Here is an 18,324-nt window from a genome sequence, read left to right as displayed (position 1 = left end):
ATATTGGGAAAGAGTGGGAAATTAGACTGAGAGGCATGGTTGGGTCCTAGTGTCCGAGGAGTTTAACAGCCAGGAAGAACGATTATACATTGGAAGAGTAGAGTTGCAAACGAAAGAAGTTACAGGTAGATTTGGCCACAGAATGCCAAGTGAATTAGAGGAAGGGAAATCTGGAGTCAAAGAGAGGAGTTAGGAAGAAAGATGTTGCTTTCATCTAAGAAGAGGTGATGAGGGCCTAGACTTTTCTGAGGACAAATGTAAAAGGAAAGTTAGACATGAATGACATTTCAGAAAGGAATGCCTTATAGGCTGTGGTGACTTTTGGTGGCTTTAGTCACTGGACAGAAGAAAACAAGTCTAAATAAAGACTCTACCACAAGTGGGCTGAGGCTTAATACCAGGTGGAATAGGTAAGAATAGGTAGACTCAAGAGGTGGAGAAGACGAGTAAGGTCCTAGGTTACTCTGGGGGAGAGGTAGGTTGGAATGCAGAATCCACGAGCAGGACGGTGAGAATTAGGTCAGTTTCCCAAAGGGTGTTCCATGGAACATAGTCTGCACAGAAGCTCTGTGAAAATAAGACTTTCCTGGTCAAATGCCTTTGTATATAGAGATTCCTCTTGGTGATTCCCAGTGAACACTTCTGTATTAAAGCTTCCAAGGGGTCCTGGAGAGGAGAAACGCGTTTGACTCTGTCTATCCTAGCATCTGTCTTCTGGGAAATATTAGTCAGAACAGGTGCTTTTGAGCCACAGTGCCTGGTTTAGAATCCTAACTCCTCTGGGTAATTTTGGGCAAGCTACTTAACTGTTCTGTGCTTCAGTTTTTTCGTTTATAAAATGGGGATAATAATAGTGGGGCTTCCATTGGCCCACATGGTTTCTTTCTGTGAATGAGAAAAACTGTCTCTTTTGGGAAAATAAAGTGCCCAACTTGAACAACTGTACATGGTATCCCCAATAAATGTACCTAGTTTGTATGGTTTTTAGGATTAAATAACATATGTAAAATGCTCAAGCAATGCTTGGCACTGAGTCAATATTCAATTAGAATTACTTGTTATGTAACACCTGGTAAACATTCTAAGAACTAGTGTTTGCTGGCACGTACTGTGGGAAGTGCTGAATTAAATGGCTTAATGTGAGGTAGTTCCAGATGATTATCCTTGTTGGAAATGGAGTACTGTTATCCTATAATCTGCTGAGTTCGGCAATGGCCTCACAACTTCCCAAACATAACGTTTGATATTATCACAATTAAGTAGAATCTTGTGTATCAAAAACTTTAAACATGTCCCTAACTTTTGACCCAGTAATTCCACTCCTGGATTATGTCCTTAAGAGATGTACAGAGAAATATATTTTAGATATATTTGAAAAATCACCAGCAACATACAGCCTAATCACAATGATGTAATACCATGCATAACATTGGGAAGAAATACATCAAAAAATGATTAGTGGTTGTTTCTGGGGTAGTGAGTTTTTGTATCTATATTTTATTTTTCCATATTTAAAATTTTTTACTTTCATAACCAAGAAAAATAATCTGTAAAAAAAATAATTCTCACCTGCTATTTGAGGCATAAATATACCCATTTGTCTGTGGTAATGCACATACCTTTCTTTCCGCACACCTGCCAGGTGCTCTCAGGGTCAGAATGGGGCAACATGCTGGTTTGGGAAGGTGGCCTCATCAAAGTCGAGCTCTGTCGGGCTGCAAGGAAGACTTGTCACCAGGGTCCCATCAACCAGATAGTGCTGGATGAGGGTGAAGTCATCACCATTGGGTCAGACGGATGTGTTAGGGTAAGTTTTCTTGATACTCGGACAGTAGCACCCACATCTAAGCCTTGCAGATCATCTTATTGGTTTCATTAGATTTTTATTTCTCACAAAGGTCACTTTATGAAGGAGATCAGTGGTCATTTACCCCCAAGGGCAAATTCATTTTAAATAATGCTTCTCCTGTGGTATTTAAATTCTAGTCAAAATTAACTTACAGCGTCTTAGCCCTGAAATTTTCTGAGGGGACCTTTTGGTATTTTGATTCTGTTGTTGAAATAGTAGCTTCAGAAAATGAAAACCCATGTTAGCATGATATCAACAGTGGACACAGATATCCTTCCTAAATGTCCGGTATGAATGGGTCATTTTCTAGGGACAAAAGTGCCAAACATTTGTTAGTTATTTTTTACTGAGGTTACAATTAGAAATACACTCAAAGGTAAGCTGATAGGATCTGCCTATGGATGCTTCCCTCTCATTGCTCCTTCCATGGGTGGGCTCACTTGTCCTCACCTATGGACACTCTCCTGCCCAGAGAGTGGGCTAAGCTGGAATGTTGCTCCAGCATCTGTGTCCCCCGGTTGTTGTCACACCTCTTCTCCACCCAGCTGTGTCGTGTACCCTGCTGATCCTGCAAACCTGGAGTCTTGTGATTTGCCTTGTGGTCCCCTTGGTACATGTTCCTCCTGAGGCCTTTCATAAGAAAGTGGTAGTGTTCTCTCGCCTTTCTTTTAAAATAGCTCTTTTTAAAAACAGCCTGGTCATTCTGACACCTGTTGAGCTTACTATGTCTAATATATTGTTTAAGCCATGTCTCCCACAGACTATCCTTCTACCATTGGCTTTTTGAACCCAAGCATAATTTTTTTACATTTACCATATTAAATTTAATCTTGTTAGATTTTACTCATTACTCTGAGAATCTTTTATGTCCTTTATTTTGTCCTACAATATATTCACTATCCTTCCGAGATATATGTTACCCTAAAATATCAAAATACCAAGTGGAAGAATATCTCAAGAGAAAAAGTTAAAGATTTCACAGAGGATCCTTCACAGACACCACTAATTTCTGACCTTGCATCTCTTTTCAAAGTCCGCCCTCGTCTCTTCAGTTCTTTTCGTTGGAAATCTCCACCTCTCACCCTTTAAGGAAAACCTACCCCAGCTCCCAGGAGTTAGCCTGGCCCTAGGATCTGAGACTCTCCCCCACGAGGCTAATCTATGGGACAACACCAGTCTTCTCAAAGTTACTTTCCCAAAGTCTGAGTTATGGAGTCTAGGACAACATGGCAGGGTATGTCAACAGAACCATCTGGAGTGGGCTTTGGCACTTCACAGAGGAAGTCCTTCTGGGTGTCTCTGGCACATGAGGTGAAACTGTACTCCCTCATCTTTCCTGTAGCATCTGGTCTCCTAGCCCAAGAACAACAATCCTTTTCTGAATAGGACAGTCTAAATCAATGACAAGAAAGAGAAATATTTTTCGCGTGAAGACGTCATCTACATCCATTTTCTCTGTTTGTAATGAAGGTAGTACTTGAATCATTAAGCAAGATGATTAATGGGGGCCCCATTAAGGGGCCCACCACTGTATATAAATCACGGCTCATTATAATATCTTGCTGAACGACTGAACCACTTCCTCCTTATGGCCACTTTATCTGCAGAAAGACCTGACAGAAACCTTGAAATAAAGTTTACTTTGGGCAAAATAGAACTCTTATTCAGGGCTGTATTTTCTCACTAATCTCTATAAATATAAAGAAAACTATAATAATACATCATCCCCCAGTTCAGAGCAAAATCCCAGGGGATGGGTTTTGGCTGGTGTTCTGATTACACCTACTCATTATGAATTTTCATGGAACAAGAAGAAATGACTTTTGAAAAAAAAATTGGGGCCTTTCTGGCTTAGAAAATGTATATTCAGAGACTGCTTATTGATTAAAGTATTTCATTATTTTATAAGATATGGGATTTTGAGACGATAGACACTGCTGATACTATAGACGAGACTGGATTGTTAGAGATCGAGCCCATTAACGAACTTCAAGTAGACAAGAACGTCAAACTCTTCTCTATGATAAAAATGAACGAACCTGGAAGTAACTTTTGGTTGGCTCAGGTAAGCTACACTCTTCTCTCTGCTCTTTAAAGTTATCTGGACATAAAATTAAAATAGTAGTAAAATTTATTGTCACCGTAAGTCCGTTGCACTATTGACTACTATTGATACTTCAATGAAGAGTTCCTGAATTTTGGTAATTAATTGACCTATCTTTTATACACAGAAAACCAATTAGAATTTTAATTATGTTAAACTGACTGTAAATATTATGAGATTGCTTCATTTATTTTGTGGTTTGTGTTCTAAGATATATAGAAGTTGCTTTTGTTAAATTTCAATCACACTTTAAAATATACGTAAGCTTTTGTTATTGTTTGTTCTTTAGCTAAATCATAGGAATAAAATTCTTTTAATTTGATAAAAGTTCAAAATGATAAAATATTATTAGTTATTTAATTTTTTAGGATGCCGGTGGAGCCATATGGAAGCTTGACCTTAGTTTTTCAAATATCGTAAGTTGCCTGTTCTTATTTTCTTCCTAATTTTTATAATAAAAATCTTTGTTATTTTTCTTTAAAAGATACTTTATCTTTCTCTATATTTGATCATTGTTACCATCAAACTCTTGCTCAACATGTGCTACTCCTGAGAATTCATTCATTTTCTCTCTTTCTCTCTCTTGTTATTTTACATAAAAAAAGGATCTATTTCATAGCAAAATTTACCAGAAAAGTGGCCAATGACAATGACAAAGTATTGTACAGTGCTTTACAGTTTTCATAAACATATGGCATTTTGATTTATGTCATCTCATGTAATCCTCACAGCTACCCTGTTGAGTAGGCAGGCAGTGGCCATCATCTCATTTTACGACATAGAAACTGGCATTTGAAGTGACTTGTGCTGCATCACACAGCCAATAACTGCAAAACCAGCACTGTGTTTCTCCTCACAATTCTCCGAATTCCAAAGTCCAGTGCTCTTTCTAACCTGTTATTACACTTTTTCTTATTTCTCTTCAAGTAAAATCACACGTTGGGTGGGTTCTATTGGCATTTCTTTAAACTTGACCTTGATTCTATGTTAACCTATCTTTGAGATCTAGCAGGATCTCTGTCTTTTTATTGTCAGACCCAAGATCCAGAATGCCTCTTCTCCTTTCATTCTGGAGCCATCGAAGCCTTGGCCGTCTCCCCTCTGACTTATCTCATGGCCACCACTGCCTTGGACTGTAAGTAGGAACTCTTCAGGAAAATGAATCTGGCCCTTTTTGTTTCGTTTGCAATACAAATTTTATATATGTTTGATGACAAGCATTTCAGAATTTTTCCAACAAGGAATGCTCTTGATGGAAGGGAGTTTTTGCGGAGGGGGAGGGCACAAAATACAGCACCCGTGGTTATGGTGACAGATTAAAATAAGGGCACAATCAGTAAGTTCCTGGTGAAAACGCTCTTCCTTTTGGTGTTATCCACATTTGTACTGTTCCTTTTCTTTCCATCTCCTTTCTTCCTTCTTGACTTATCCGAGCCTGTGGACTGTGCAAGGTGAAATTGATCCACCAGTCAATCATCAGTTGTTTTCTTTATTATTCGTGTTTACAGATTGCCTGCTTGAGGGAATACATGTAAATTTGTGACTAAAGAAAGGCTGTTAGATTATCAGTTGATTTAATTATTTATGAAATTCCTTGTTATAATGCTGAACATGTAAAGTGAGCCAAGGTTATTTAAAAAGAAATTATGTATATAATTTGTTTCTTTTAAAACTGTCTTTCTATAGGCTCCATTCGAATCTATGATTTTGCTAGCAAAACTCATTTGGCTCAGATGAAATTCAAACAAGGAGGTACTGCCCTCGCTTGGGTGCCCCAACTGGTAAGTTTGTTATTATAATAAACTTCTACCAGAATCTATTGGTAATTATGGTCTATCAGTGCTATTTCTTGGAAATATAGGTATTTTCTGACTCTGGATTTTAGAGAAGAATAAAATTTTAAGTTAATTTATTCATTCAGAATGTGATAGAAATCATATCAAGACCTTCCTAATGTGGTGGTTTTGGTCCTGTTTTAATGAAAATTTGTTTTTGTGCCGCCTGAACATTAGTAATAGTCTCATGTTACAAGTAATTACTCAACAGAACTTTGTGTATTTATCCGCTATCAGCTAACTCGGATTTCATTCATTCTGTTTATATTTCCAGTGTGCCTACAATGTGTGCTGGGCCTTGTTCTAGATTCTGGGAATAGAGCAATGAATGAAAAGACAGAAATACTTGTCCTCATGCAGCTTATACTCTAGTGGAAGACAGGAGGCAGAGACAGACAATAAACAAAATAAATAAGTAAAATATGTGATATGTTAGATAATGATAAGAACTATGGAAAAATTTGGGCAGAGATAGGGAGTTGTTCCATTATCTATTGCTGTGTGATAAGCTACCCCCAAATGCAGTGGTGTAAAACAGCAATCATTTGATTTGCACCCATGCTCGGTGGATTGGAAATTTAGACAGGTGACAGCAGGGATGGATTATCTCTGCTTCATAGTGTCTGGAGACTCAGCTGGAAAGACTTGAATGGTTGGGACCTGGAATCATCTAAAGGCTTCTATATCACAAGTCTGGCACCTGGGTTGAAGGCTGGGATGTCGACAGGAGCGCTTACCTAATGGCCTCTCCATGTGGTGGCTTGGGCTTCATCACAACATGATGGCTTAGGGCAGTCACGTATTTCTTACATGGCAGCTCAGGGCTCCAAGATCTACTGTTCCTGCAAACCTGGCAGAAGCTGCTGGCCTTTTATGACCTAGCCCCGGAAGTCACATAATGTCACTTGTCCCATACTCCTTTGGGTGAAGCAGTCACGAGCCCCACCCAGATTCAAGGGAGGAGGGACTTAAACCCCACCTCTCCATGGGAGGCATATCAAAGAATTTGCAGCCATGATTTTAAAATGTCACGGGAGTATTTAGGGAATGTTTTATCCTTACTGTTTTGGGTTGAAATTGAAGAGAAAATGTTCCAGGACCAAAATAGATGTGGAGATGGCTAGAATGGAGGGGAATTCCATGAGGGGATCAGGACCTGAAAAAGAACTCAGGCCAGGGGATGGAGCCAGAACAATGATGAAGCTCGAATAAGTAGAAACCACAGAGTATTTGGATTACCAAACCTGGCTCCCTCTTTATGCTAATCTATTTACACTCATAGCTGAAGTCTTTAAAATACAGCCACATAATTGAATCATTTCTTCAGATGGTTGTGCGATGTCCATAGAATGTTTCCTTTTTTAGCCTTATATGCAAATAATGATCATATGGATATTATGCTAGAATTGAAATGCCCTTTTCCATACCCCCTTGCCTTTCTGGAAAACTCACATCATTCTTTATGACTCAGCTCAGGTCAAACATCATCTCTGCATAGCCCTCCATGACCCCACCTTCAAGTAGAGATAGGTACTCTTTCCTCTGTGAGTATCTGTGTGTGTGTTTTAAGGACTGTGTATAGACCTCTCTTATAGCACTTATCATAATCTACTAAGATGCTTTGCTTTATTTTATATCTTTCCCACCAGACTGTTTGTTCTTCATGGTGACAACCATACTTTATTCTTCTTTGCAGTTCCCGTGCCTCTACAGTTACTGGTATATTTACACATTTAGTAAATGTTTGTTGAATGAACAACATTCAACTGGAGTTAGGTGGAGTACACTTTTATTATTCTCAAGATTCTCATGACTGCCTGGCCTCAGGGATGATCACTCTGCTCTAAAGAATACCAGGGCTCTCACCTTTCTCCTGAATGCCTTCCAAGACAGCAGATTTAGTACATTCAGACGTTGCTAGATTTAAGTCTCCAGCCCAGACTTCTCCTCTAAACTGCAGACTATATGTCCTCCCCATTTTGAGATCTTCAGAGGACCTCGAACTAAACATGTCCAAGACTGAATTCATGATCTTCTGCTGACCCTAGCCACACCTCCATCTAAAACAATAATAGCAACAACAAACCACACACACGTCTGACTCCCTTCCAGTGTTTCCCATCTCACTAAATGCCTCAGTTGTCCCTGACACCTCCCTCTGCCTCATCCCCCATGTCCAGTCCTCACCAAATAGGGCCATTATACCTCTCTCTAAACTATGTCCACATCCCACATCTCTTCTATGCCACCTCAGACCAAGTGACCACAGTCACTGTCCTGGAGTAAGGCAGCCATCTCTTCAAAGGTCTCCCTGCATCCTATCTAGGCTGTCTCAGATCTATTTTTCACACTGCAGCTAGGATGAGTTTTCTGAAATAGCAAATCTGATCATGTCACACCCCCTTCCCCAGCAAACACCCAACTAAAAATCTTTTAGTGACTTCTCACTGCTCTTGGGATGAAGACTATCCCAACTGTGACACGTAAGCCACTTTGTGGCTTGGTGCCTGCTTATCTCCCTCTCCAGCCTCTTGTGGAAGCCCTGCTCCCTTACTTAGTCTGCTATAGTCAAACTGTAACTTTTTCCTGAGTTATATTCTTTCCTGCCACATGACCTCTGTAAAAGCTGTATCTTCTCCCCAGGAGTGCTTCTCCCACCTTCTTGTGTTTAGTTACTTCCTGGGCATCCTTCTGATCTCAGTTCCACTATCTCTTCCTTAAGGAAGCCCTCAGTCTAGATCAGCTTTCTTTGTTATATGCTCTCAGAAAATATGTTTCTTTCCTTAGCACTTAGTTCAGTTAATAATTCCACACTCGTTTGTGTGATTGATTAATGTCTGTCCTTCCCACTAGACCGTAAATTCTGTGAAACCAGGGACGGAAACTGTTCACGCTTACAGTCGGGTTGCTGGTGACAGGTGCCTGACACGTGGTAGACAGACGCTCCACCAATGTTTCCTCATTGAGTGTTTGAATTGCCATTGTTTACCTCATGGTCAGCAGTGATAAGGAACTGCCCTACAATACATAGAGCTTACCAGAAAGTGGTATAAGGAATTACCAGTGGGCAGTCAATGTTAAATTACTTAAGTATAAATAAAATAGAGAGGTATTTGTTATGTAGTTCAACTTTCTTAATCAACTAATTTCAGATCCCTTGCATTTAATTTTTTCCAAGGTAAGCTACACTGGAGCACAGATTGTTGTAGGATTCGAAGATGGGGTTGTTCGAATTCTTGAACTTTATGATCCAAAAGGACTCACAGTTTTTGCAGGACGGAAGAAAATTATGGATGCAGATATTCGTTTGAAACAGGTTTTCAAACCCCATACTGCTTGTGTCACTGCTTTAGCTTATGAACGTGATGGAGAAATTCTAGCCACAGGGGTAAGTAGTCGATTTCCTTTTGTTTCCTATTGAACTTTCATGGGTAACCTTGCCTTATTTGTCTTCCTACTTGATGATGCCTTATTTGCTGATGTTCATTTCCGAGAATATATCTATATTTTGCTTTGTTTGTATTCATATCTTTTCACTGTAGTCTGTGCAAGACATTTTAAAATATTCTTACAAATTGAGTTCTAATGCTTATTTTAAATAGCAGAAATTTTCAACTGGGAATCATGAAAGATGTTTTATGTATAATCAGTATTTTATAGCATAGGTATGTTCTTATATAGAACTGCCATAAATGAAGAGAATAATCATTAAATTCCTTATGCATTAATAGGTGAGCATATGCATTGCGGAATTTTTTTTGTGAATTAATCTTAGGTACAGGTATGGTGATCATTTCTTCAGAACCACGTACTGGAACACGTAGTTTGTCAAATGTTCTCATAGCAAAAATGAAGCCAATATTTGAAATAAAATTTTCCCAGAATAATCTGGGATCTATGATCATTGTAGGTATAAGTATACAGTGGATATACTATAGCTATTAAATGCTTCTTTGTATTTTATGGAATAGATTTCATAATAATATATATTTGGCGGGTATTTCTCTTTTTCTTAGAGTAAAGATCAAACTGTTTTCTTCTTTGAAGTGGAAAAGGATTATAAACCAATTGGTTATATTACTACTCCTGGACCTGTTTGCCAGTTAATGTGGTCTTCGATCTCTCATGTAAGTAATTCTTATTTGTCTTCATGCTTAAATCTCAATTACTACATAATGAAGTAATCTGGTAGATAGAGAATACCATGGCTTCTTTATTTTATAACTAGAAGTTCATACCTTCTGACCCCTTTCACCCATTTTGCCCTGCCTCTGGCAACTACCACACTCTTTTCTGTATCTGTGAGCTTGGTTTTGTTGTGTTTTGTTTAGATTCCATGTATATGAGATCATACAGTAATTGTCTTTCTCTGACTTATTTCACCTAGCATAATACCCTCAAGGCCCATCCATGTTGTCACAAATGACAAGATTTCATTCTTTTTTATGGCTGAATAATATTTCTTTCAATATTATACACACACACACACTCACACACACACACACACCCCCCGCACATTTTCTTTATCCATTCATCCATCGATGGACACTTAGGTTGCTTCTACGTCTTGGCTATTGTAAATATTTCAGTGAACAGGGGAGTTCATATATCTTTTTGAGTTAGTGTTTTCGTTTTCTTTGGATAAACATCCAGAAGTGGAATTGCTAGATCATATGGTAGTTCTATTTTTAATTTTTTGAGGAACCTCCATTTTGTTTTTCCTGGTGGTTGCACTGATTTATGTTCCCACCAGCAGTGCCCAAGGGTTCCCTTTTCTCCACATCCTCGCCAGCATTTCTTGTCATTTTGGTAATAGCCATTCTAACAAGTGTGAAGTGATATCTTATTGTGGTTTTGATTTGCATTTCCCTGATGACGAGTGATGTTGAGCATCTTTTCATGTACCTGTTGGCCATCTATATGTCTTCTTTGGAAAAATGTTCATTCAGATCTTCTGCCCATTTTTTAATTGAATTTTTGTTTTTTTTGCTATTGAATTGTATAAGTTCTTTATATATTTTGGATGTCAACCCCTTATCAGATATTCGATTTGCAAATATTTTCTCACATCAGTATGTTGCCTTTTCATTTTGTTGATGGTTTCTTTTGCGGTGCAGAAGCTTTTTAGTTTGATGTAGTCCCACTTATTTATTTTTGCTTTTGTTGCCTTTACTTTTGGTGTCAGATCCAAAAAATCATTGCCAAGACCGATGTCAAGGAGCTTACCACCTATGTTTTCTTCTAGAAGTTTTATGGTTTCAAGTCTTACATCCAAGTCTTTAATCCATTTTGTATGGTGTAAGATAATGGTTCAGTTTCATTCTTTTGCATGTAGCTATCCATTTTTCCCAGTACCGTTTATTGGAGAGGCTGTCCTTTCCCCATTATATATTCTTGGTTCCTTTGTCATAAATTAATTGACCATATATGTGTGGGTTTGTTTCTGGGCTCTCTATTCTGTTCCGTTGGTCAGTGTGTCTGTTTTATGCCAGTACCATACTGCTTTGATTACTATAGTTTTGTAATATAGTTTAAAATCAGGTAGCGTGATGCCTCCAGCTTTGTTCTTCTTTCTCAAGATTGCTTTAGCTATTCGGGGTCTTTTGTGGTTCCATATAGCTCTAGTTCTTCTTGATTCAGTTTTGGCAAGTAAATTTTGTTTTCTAGGAAATAGTTATTTCTTTTGAATTTTCAAATGTATTGTCTATAGCTTTCATAATATCCTTAATGTCACAGGGTCTGTAGTGATGTCCCCTTTTCATTTATTATATTGGTTATTTGTTCTTTCCCTTCCTCCCGTCCTTCTTTCTGCCATTCCTCTTGCTTAATGAATCTTGCCTAGAGGTTTGTCAATTTTATTAATGTTTTCCAGAAACTTTTCACTTTATTGATTCTATTTTGTTTTTTATTTCATTAAGTTATGTTCTTTTGTTATGTTTTTACATATACTTTCTTAGGATTTATTTCGTTTTTTTCTGATTTCATGACATGGATATTTATATTTCATTAATTATTAATCTTGCTTCTTAATATATATCTTCATGTGCACCTTATAAAGCTATAGGCTTTAGCTGTATCCAAGTTTTAATAATGTAGTATTTCCATTATCATTCAGTTCAAAATATTTTCTCAGTTTCATTTTGATTTTTTTCTTTGACCTGTGGGCTATTTAGAAATGTTTTCTTAATTTCCAAGCACATGAAATTTTCAGTTATCTTTTTATTATTGATTTCTAGCTTAATCCTTTGAAACTGATTGAGGGAAATTTTATAAATACTCTTCATGTTGTTGAAAAGAATATGTATTCTTAAAACTGTATGCAGTTTCTGTACATGTCTATTAGCTCAAGTTTTTAATTGTATAGTTAAATTGTCTATATTATTTTGATTTTCTATTTGCTTGTTACTGAGAGAGATGTTTAAAAAATATTTTCTTTTGATTGCTTGTTTTTTTCCCTTGTGGTTCTATCACTATTTGCTTTTTGAAGCTATGCTGTCAGGTACATACAAATTTAAATTGTCAATTTTCTGATGAATTAAACCTTCTATTATTATGAAGCAACCTTTTCATCTCTAGTAATGTTTATGTTTTAGGTGTGTCTTCTGTAAACAGTTGGAATTTTAAAAATATCCAATCTGATAATCTTTGTTTTTTAGCTGATGCATTTAATTAATTTATAGGTAATGTAATTATTGTTACAATTTGGGTTAAATCTACCATCTTATTTTGTGCTTTCTTTTTGACTCTTATTTTCTTTCTTTCTTTTTTTTATCTTTTTCTTATTTGCTTTCTCTTGGACTGACTTTTTAAAAATCATTCTACTTTTCCTTCTACTACGTCAGAAGTTATGCATCTGTTTCTATTCTTTTAATGGTTACTTTACATTTTAACATATGTCCTTAACTCATGCAAGTTTAATGTTAGTTCTTCACCCTCCTACCAGACAGTGCAAGCACCTTAGAATCTTCTGTCTACCATCCTTCTGGAATGATATTCTAATGTTGTGTATTTTAAAAATATCTTATGAGATTTATATTCAATTAATGCTCACTAAAAATTACCCACATATCAACCACTCTCTTTGCTCTTTATTCCTTCTTGCATCTGGGATTTTTTCCTTCTGTTCGAAATACATTCTTCGGAACTTGTCTTATTGCAGGTCTGCTATTGGTAAGCTCTCTTGGTTTTTGTTTTTTTCTGGAATTTTTTTCTTTCTTTTCTGGCTGTGTTTAGGATATTCTCTATGTTTTTGGTGTTCTGCAGTTTCATTGTGATGTATATAGGTGCTTGAATCTGTGGATTTGTAACTCACATAAATTTTGGAAAATATTTAGCTAATTTGTCTTGAAATGATGCTTTTGTTCCCCCACCATCTCTCTCAGACCCTGATCAAGTACATGTTAGAATTTCTCAGTCTTATTCTCTAAATTTCCCTATCTTCTTTATTTGTTAGCTTTCAAAAAAATCTCTCCACGCTATATTTTACTGATTTCTCCTGATCTATTTTCTACTGACTAATTATCTCTTCAATTACCTTATTTGGTGCTAAAACCACACTTTGTGATCTTAATTTCAACTTTTGTATTTTTTAGTTCTTGAAGTTTTATTTGGTTCTTTTTCATATCTATTTTGTTAGTTTTTATACTTTTTTGTTTCCTGTAGATATTTCAAAGTTTTCTTTTATTTCTTTAAATATAGTAAGCCTAATTATTTTTTGGGCTGTGTCTGGTAATTTTAATATCTGAAGTCTTTATGGATTTTTTTTTCTATTATCTTTGTTTTGCTGACTCACTCCTGGTATCTTGCTTCTACGTGTGTCTGGTTATCTTCATGGATGTGGATTGACTATATCTTCACTGAAGGAATAAATGAATACCCTTTTATCATCTTGAAAAAAATTCTATTCTGAAGAGAAAAGTGTGGAAGGATAGACATCAACTTCTTAGCATTCATTATATCTGTTTGGAGTCAGGGAGAGAAGCATAATAATTAGCTTTGCCTTTATACATGTTTGTATAGTATGATTTTATTTGTGGCAATACTTATATATTACTTTTATGACTTGAAACTCATAAAAAATTAAGATAAGAATCTCAAGGGAGCTGTTTTTTATAATTCAGCTACATCATCGTCTCTCTTTATATTGCTGTCGTCTTCTGACCACCTGCCCCTTTGTTAAAATTCTGAGAATATGCTTATCTTTCTCTTCATCCAAAGTACAAGCAATTGTTCTGAATGATATTAACACCATGTGCAAATCTGATGGAACAACATCAGCATCAGCCTCAGAGCTTCTTGACCTCCTCGCTTCCCGTGATATTTACGCCTCATTCACATACTTGCAAAGCCACCCACTGGGCACTATTACCACTTGTTTATTAGTTTGCTAGGGCTTCTATAACAAAATACCGCAGTCTGGTGGCTTAGACAACAGAAATATATTTCCTCACAGGTCTTTAGGCTAGAAGTCCAAGATGAAGGTGCTGACAGGTTTAGTTTCTTCTGAGGACTCTCTCCTTGGCTTGCAGACAGCCACCTTCTCACTGAGTCCCCACATGGTCATCCTTCTGTATCCTAATCCCCTCTAATCACCAGTCATATTGGATTAGGGCCCACACTAATGACCCTATTTTAAATCACCTGTTTAAAGGCTCTATCCCCAAACACAGTCACATTCTGAGATACGGTGGGTTGGGACTTCAACATATGAATTTGTGGGGGGACACAATTCAGATCATAACAACTTGTAAGAACTCAACCTTAATCGTCAACGATTCAAATCTCCCCCATTCTGACCTCAACCTCTCTCCCTTCCAGCCTGTTCATCTGGCCACTCCTGCTCCACTTGTTCTCTGATGTCACAGGGGCCTCTTGTTCATTCACCATTTGCTTTCTCTAATCCATTAGTCCACTCTTGTCTTCACTTCCTTCCATATCCAGCTTAAATTTCATGATTCTTCATTTCAATAAGGATCAATAACACTCTTCCAATGTCTTGATCTCTCTTGTCCCTCTGTCTTTTCTTCATACTCATCTGGCAAAAATCCATCCCTGAATGCCCCTAACTGATTTATATTTGCCTACAGTGATCAGCCAAGGGCAGCTGGAGATAGTCATACACCAAGGAAGATTAGCTTCTCCGGAATGTAGTGATTCAAATGACCTCAACACAATCCATGGGATGGCTCAGCAATCCTAGGACATTGCTCTTATTAACTCCCTCTTTCACCCACAATGACCATTTTAATTAAAACTTCTTCTCTCCTCAAAGCTTCAAGCCTCCCACTAGCACTCTTACTCTCGTTCTCAGCATCACTTAATTCACAGAAAAGCTAGGAGCCCTCAGGCAGGAACTCTTTCACCTTCCCACTACCAAACGTAAAATCCTCTTACCTCTACAGCCACCTGCTCCTCTTCCCTCCTCCACAATAAAGATACTGTCTCCCTTCCTACTTGAGGCCAATTCTGCCTCTTGTCTTTTTGATTCTCCTCTCTCCCACTTTTTTCAAGATTTTACACTATTTTCTCTTTTCTATCATATAACCTCACTTGTTCACTGGATCATTTCCATCAGTATTTAAATATGTTCAAGTCTCTCCCACTTACAAAAAATAGATTCCTTGACCTCATGTTCTCTTCCAGCTACTCCCCATGTTTCTCCTCCCAATTTTCTCAAGAGGTTTGATTATTCCCACAGACTCCATTACCTTACACCCATGCCCTCCTTTCCATGCTCTTACTAGTTTCTAGTCTCATTATTCCACCAAATCATCTCATCTAAAGACACCAATGATACCCATTTAACATTATTAGTTCTTTGGTTCTTATCTTTCTTGACCTCTTAGCCTCATTTGACCCTGTTGACACTTACTTCCTCTTTGAAATACCCTCTCCCTTGACTTTTGTGACATTATGCTCTCCTCGTACCCTCTCCTACATCTTGTCATTCCTTCTCAGCCTCCCTCACCCAGCTGTTGAGTGTTGTTTCCTAAGGCTCTGTCTCAATCTCTCTTCTCACTCTGTTTATTTTATTTTATTTTTTTTTGGTGAGGAAGATTAGCCCTGAGCTAACATCTGTTGCCAATCCTCCTCTTTTTGCTGAGGAAGATTGGCCCTAGGCTAACATCTGTGCCCATCTTCCTCTACTTTATACGTGGGATGCTGCCACAGCATGGCTTGATAAGCGGTGCATAGGTTTGCACCCGGGATCTGAACCTGTGAACCCTGGCCAACCAAATTGGAGCGTGTGAACTTAACCCCTACACCACCGAGCCAGTCCCTCTCACTCTGTTCTTTTGACTTAGATGATACCATCCAAGCCAACAACTTCCTTATAAACCTAAATGTGCCACAGAATATTTGCACATGGTATTTCTTTTACATAGCATGCTCCCTCAAACCCTCCCCTAACTCGTTATGTAATTTTCTTCTACTTGTCCTGCACTTTGAAGCTTGGGTACCTATCACCTTCTCAGGAAGTCTTGTACAACCTCCTTACTGTTGTGGCACCTCTGTAACATTGTTTCAGTTACAAATTAATTATATTTATTTGTATGTTTTGTTAAATGACAGGCTCTCCCATTGGAGTTAAGCTCCATAATGGCAGAGATTGTACCTGTTTTTCTTGTTATAATTTTACCCCTAACACTTAACAAAATGCTGAGTACATAGTAGGTACATAATAAATAATTATAGAATTATTGAATTAATAAACATTTTGAATATTGTGTTGATGGGATATCAAGATGGGGATTTCCCATACAGGGTTAAACACATGATTTTGGTGTTCAAGAGAGGTCTAGGCTAGACAGATTAATTTGGAATCTAATTGTATGTGAGTGGTAATGAAGCCTTGGGTTGGCTATAAGATTTCCCAGGAAACGTTTATGGAGAGAGAGGAGAAGAGGGAAGAGGACAAAAACCTTGGGAACATCCACATTTAATGAACTTGATCTCTCAAAGGAGGCTGAGACTGTATATGCCATACACACACTGCAGATTTTCCTTGGCAGTCCTAATTTTAATGTTCTGCTCTTTAGGCTAACAGATTTCACAACCACATTTTTGGCTCAGAAAAATACGTTATGGCATCTATAAAGGAAACAAATCTAAATGTAATTTTAGCACAGCTTATTAATAAGGGTATAATAATAATTGGTATAGTTAATAATTATGTATAGTGATTAATAAGATTGATTTTACCAATAATAATTGCAGTGAGGAACTAAGTATCTTTTAAAAATGGTTAATATACATAGCAATTATATTTTCCCTGGTTTAAAATCTTTTTGAACTATGTCTCTAAAAATTTGCCTATATGTAAATGCTGTGTTTAATCTTTCTCTTTTAGCCTGAAAGTACTTTACTGATTATCTGTGAGAATGGCTATGTTCTTGAAGCTCCATTTCCAACCTTAAGGGAGGAAGAGGAGGATCACGACGTAGTTTCCTATGAAATCAAAGACATGGACATAAAATGTTTCCATTTCTCAAGCGTCAAATCTAAGATTCTGGTATGAGAGACTCTTGAAGCATTATCTTCTAATATTTTTTCTTTCTTAGAATATAAAATATCCTGTGTTAAGTGCTGGGGAAATACAAAGAAGAAGACGACATAGACTATGACTTTAAGGAGATTATAACCTGGTAGAAAGCAGCTAACTGGATTAGAAGGCAGTAGTGAATAGATACTAAAATCAAAGTGCAAAAAAAAGAATTGAGAGGCGTGCAGAGGAAAGAATATGATTCTGATGGAGGGGTGAGTGGAGGTCAAAGCCTACTGCGTGGAGGTGACATTTAGTACTTAAAGAATGGAAAGAATTTTGGGAGGATGAATATGGGGAGAAAGGCAATAAAAGCTGGGAATAATCCTGAGGGAAGGCAGAGTTGTAAGAGTTTTTGGTGTTTTCAGAAAATGAAGAATGGAGTGGTGAAACAGAGGGATGTTATTTGTGGACAGAGATGGCAGGAGTGTGTGACCAAGGCCTGGGGCTCCTTAAATACCAGCCAAGATGTTTCAATTTAATTCTTAGACCGTTGGGATCCATTGTGAATTTTTGAGAGGATTGATGTGATGAGAACATATAAATTAGAAAGTTAATTCTGAGGGTTAAATAGAATAAAGAGATAAAAGATGGGAGGTAGGGATGTCAGGGTTAGGAGGTTTTTGCAATAGCCAGTTGATAGACCCTGAGGGCCTAAATTGCACTAATCCTGAAGATAGAAACAACTTCCCTTGTGGACTATTTCAGTCCACCGAATTCATGGGCTGACAGCGACAGACTCAGAGAAACTGTATTTAGCTTCTCTGTTAGGAAAAAAACAACAAAACAATCTCTACAAAATCAGGATTGATGGGAGTAATATGGAATGAAGTCATTACAATGATTTGAAAATTTTAATGATAAAACTATATCCTCAAATTGATGATTATTTTTAAATGACAGTATTTGTTACATCAGAGCGATGAGTTTTTCTAGGACCCTGTCTTTCTTCTACTTTCCTTGTCATCCCCAATAGTGTAAATGAATGAATGAA

General features: G+C 37.4%; 1 protein-coding gene across 2 annotated transcripts in view; it reads left to right on the top strand.

The window, feature by feature from the left end:
- Window positions 1-18,324, top strand: part of CFAP44 (cilia and flagella associated protein 44) — a 105,605-nt gene that overhangs the window by 30,146 nt on the left and 57,135 nt on the right. For both annotated transcript variants that reach the window (XM_058555793.1, XM_058555794.1), the window contains 8 exons: window positions 1,643-1,807; window positions 3,759-3,914; window positions 4,322-4,369; window positions 4,989-5,088; window positions 5,640-5,734; window positions 8,967-9,176; window positions 9,805-9,915; window positions 17,139-17,300. In XM_058555793.1, the coding sequence (XP_058411776.1) occupies window positions 1,643-1,807; window positions 3,759-3,914; window positions 4,322-4,369; window positions 4,989-5,088; window positions 5,640-5,734; window positions 8,967-9,176; window positions 9,805-9,915; window positions 17,139-17,300 (1,047 nt within the window). The remainder of the gene's footprint in view (window positions 1-1,642; window positions 1,808-3,758; window positions 3,915-4,321; window positions 4,370-4,988; window positions 5,089-5,639; window positions 5,735-8,966; window positions 9,177-9,804; window positions 9,916-17,138; window positions 17,301-18,324) is intronic.

This window comes from Diceros bicornis, chromosome 15 (genome assembly GCF_020826845.1).
Source record: "Diceros bicornis minor isolate mBicDic1 chromosome 15, mDicBic1.mat.cur, whole genome shotgun sequence".
Lineage (NCBI taxonomy): Eukaryota > Metazoa > Chordata > Mammalia > Perissodactyla > Rhinocerotidae > Diceros > Diceros bicornis.
The sequence above is the reverse complement of the archived record's forward strand: the minus strand, read 5'-3'. Positions and strand labels throughout refer to the sequence as shown.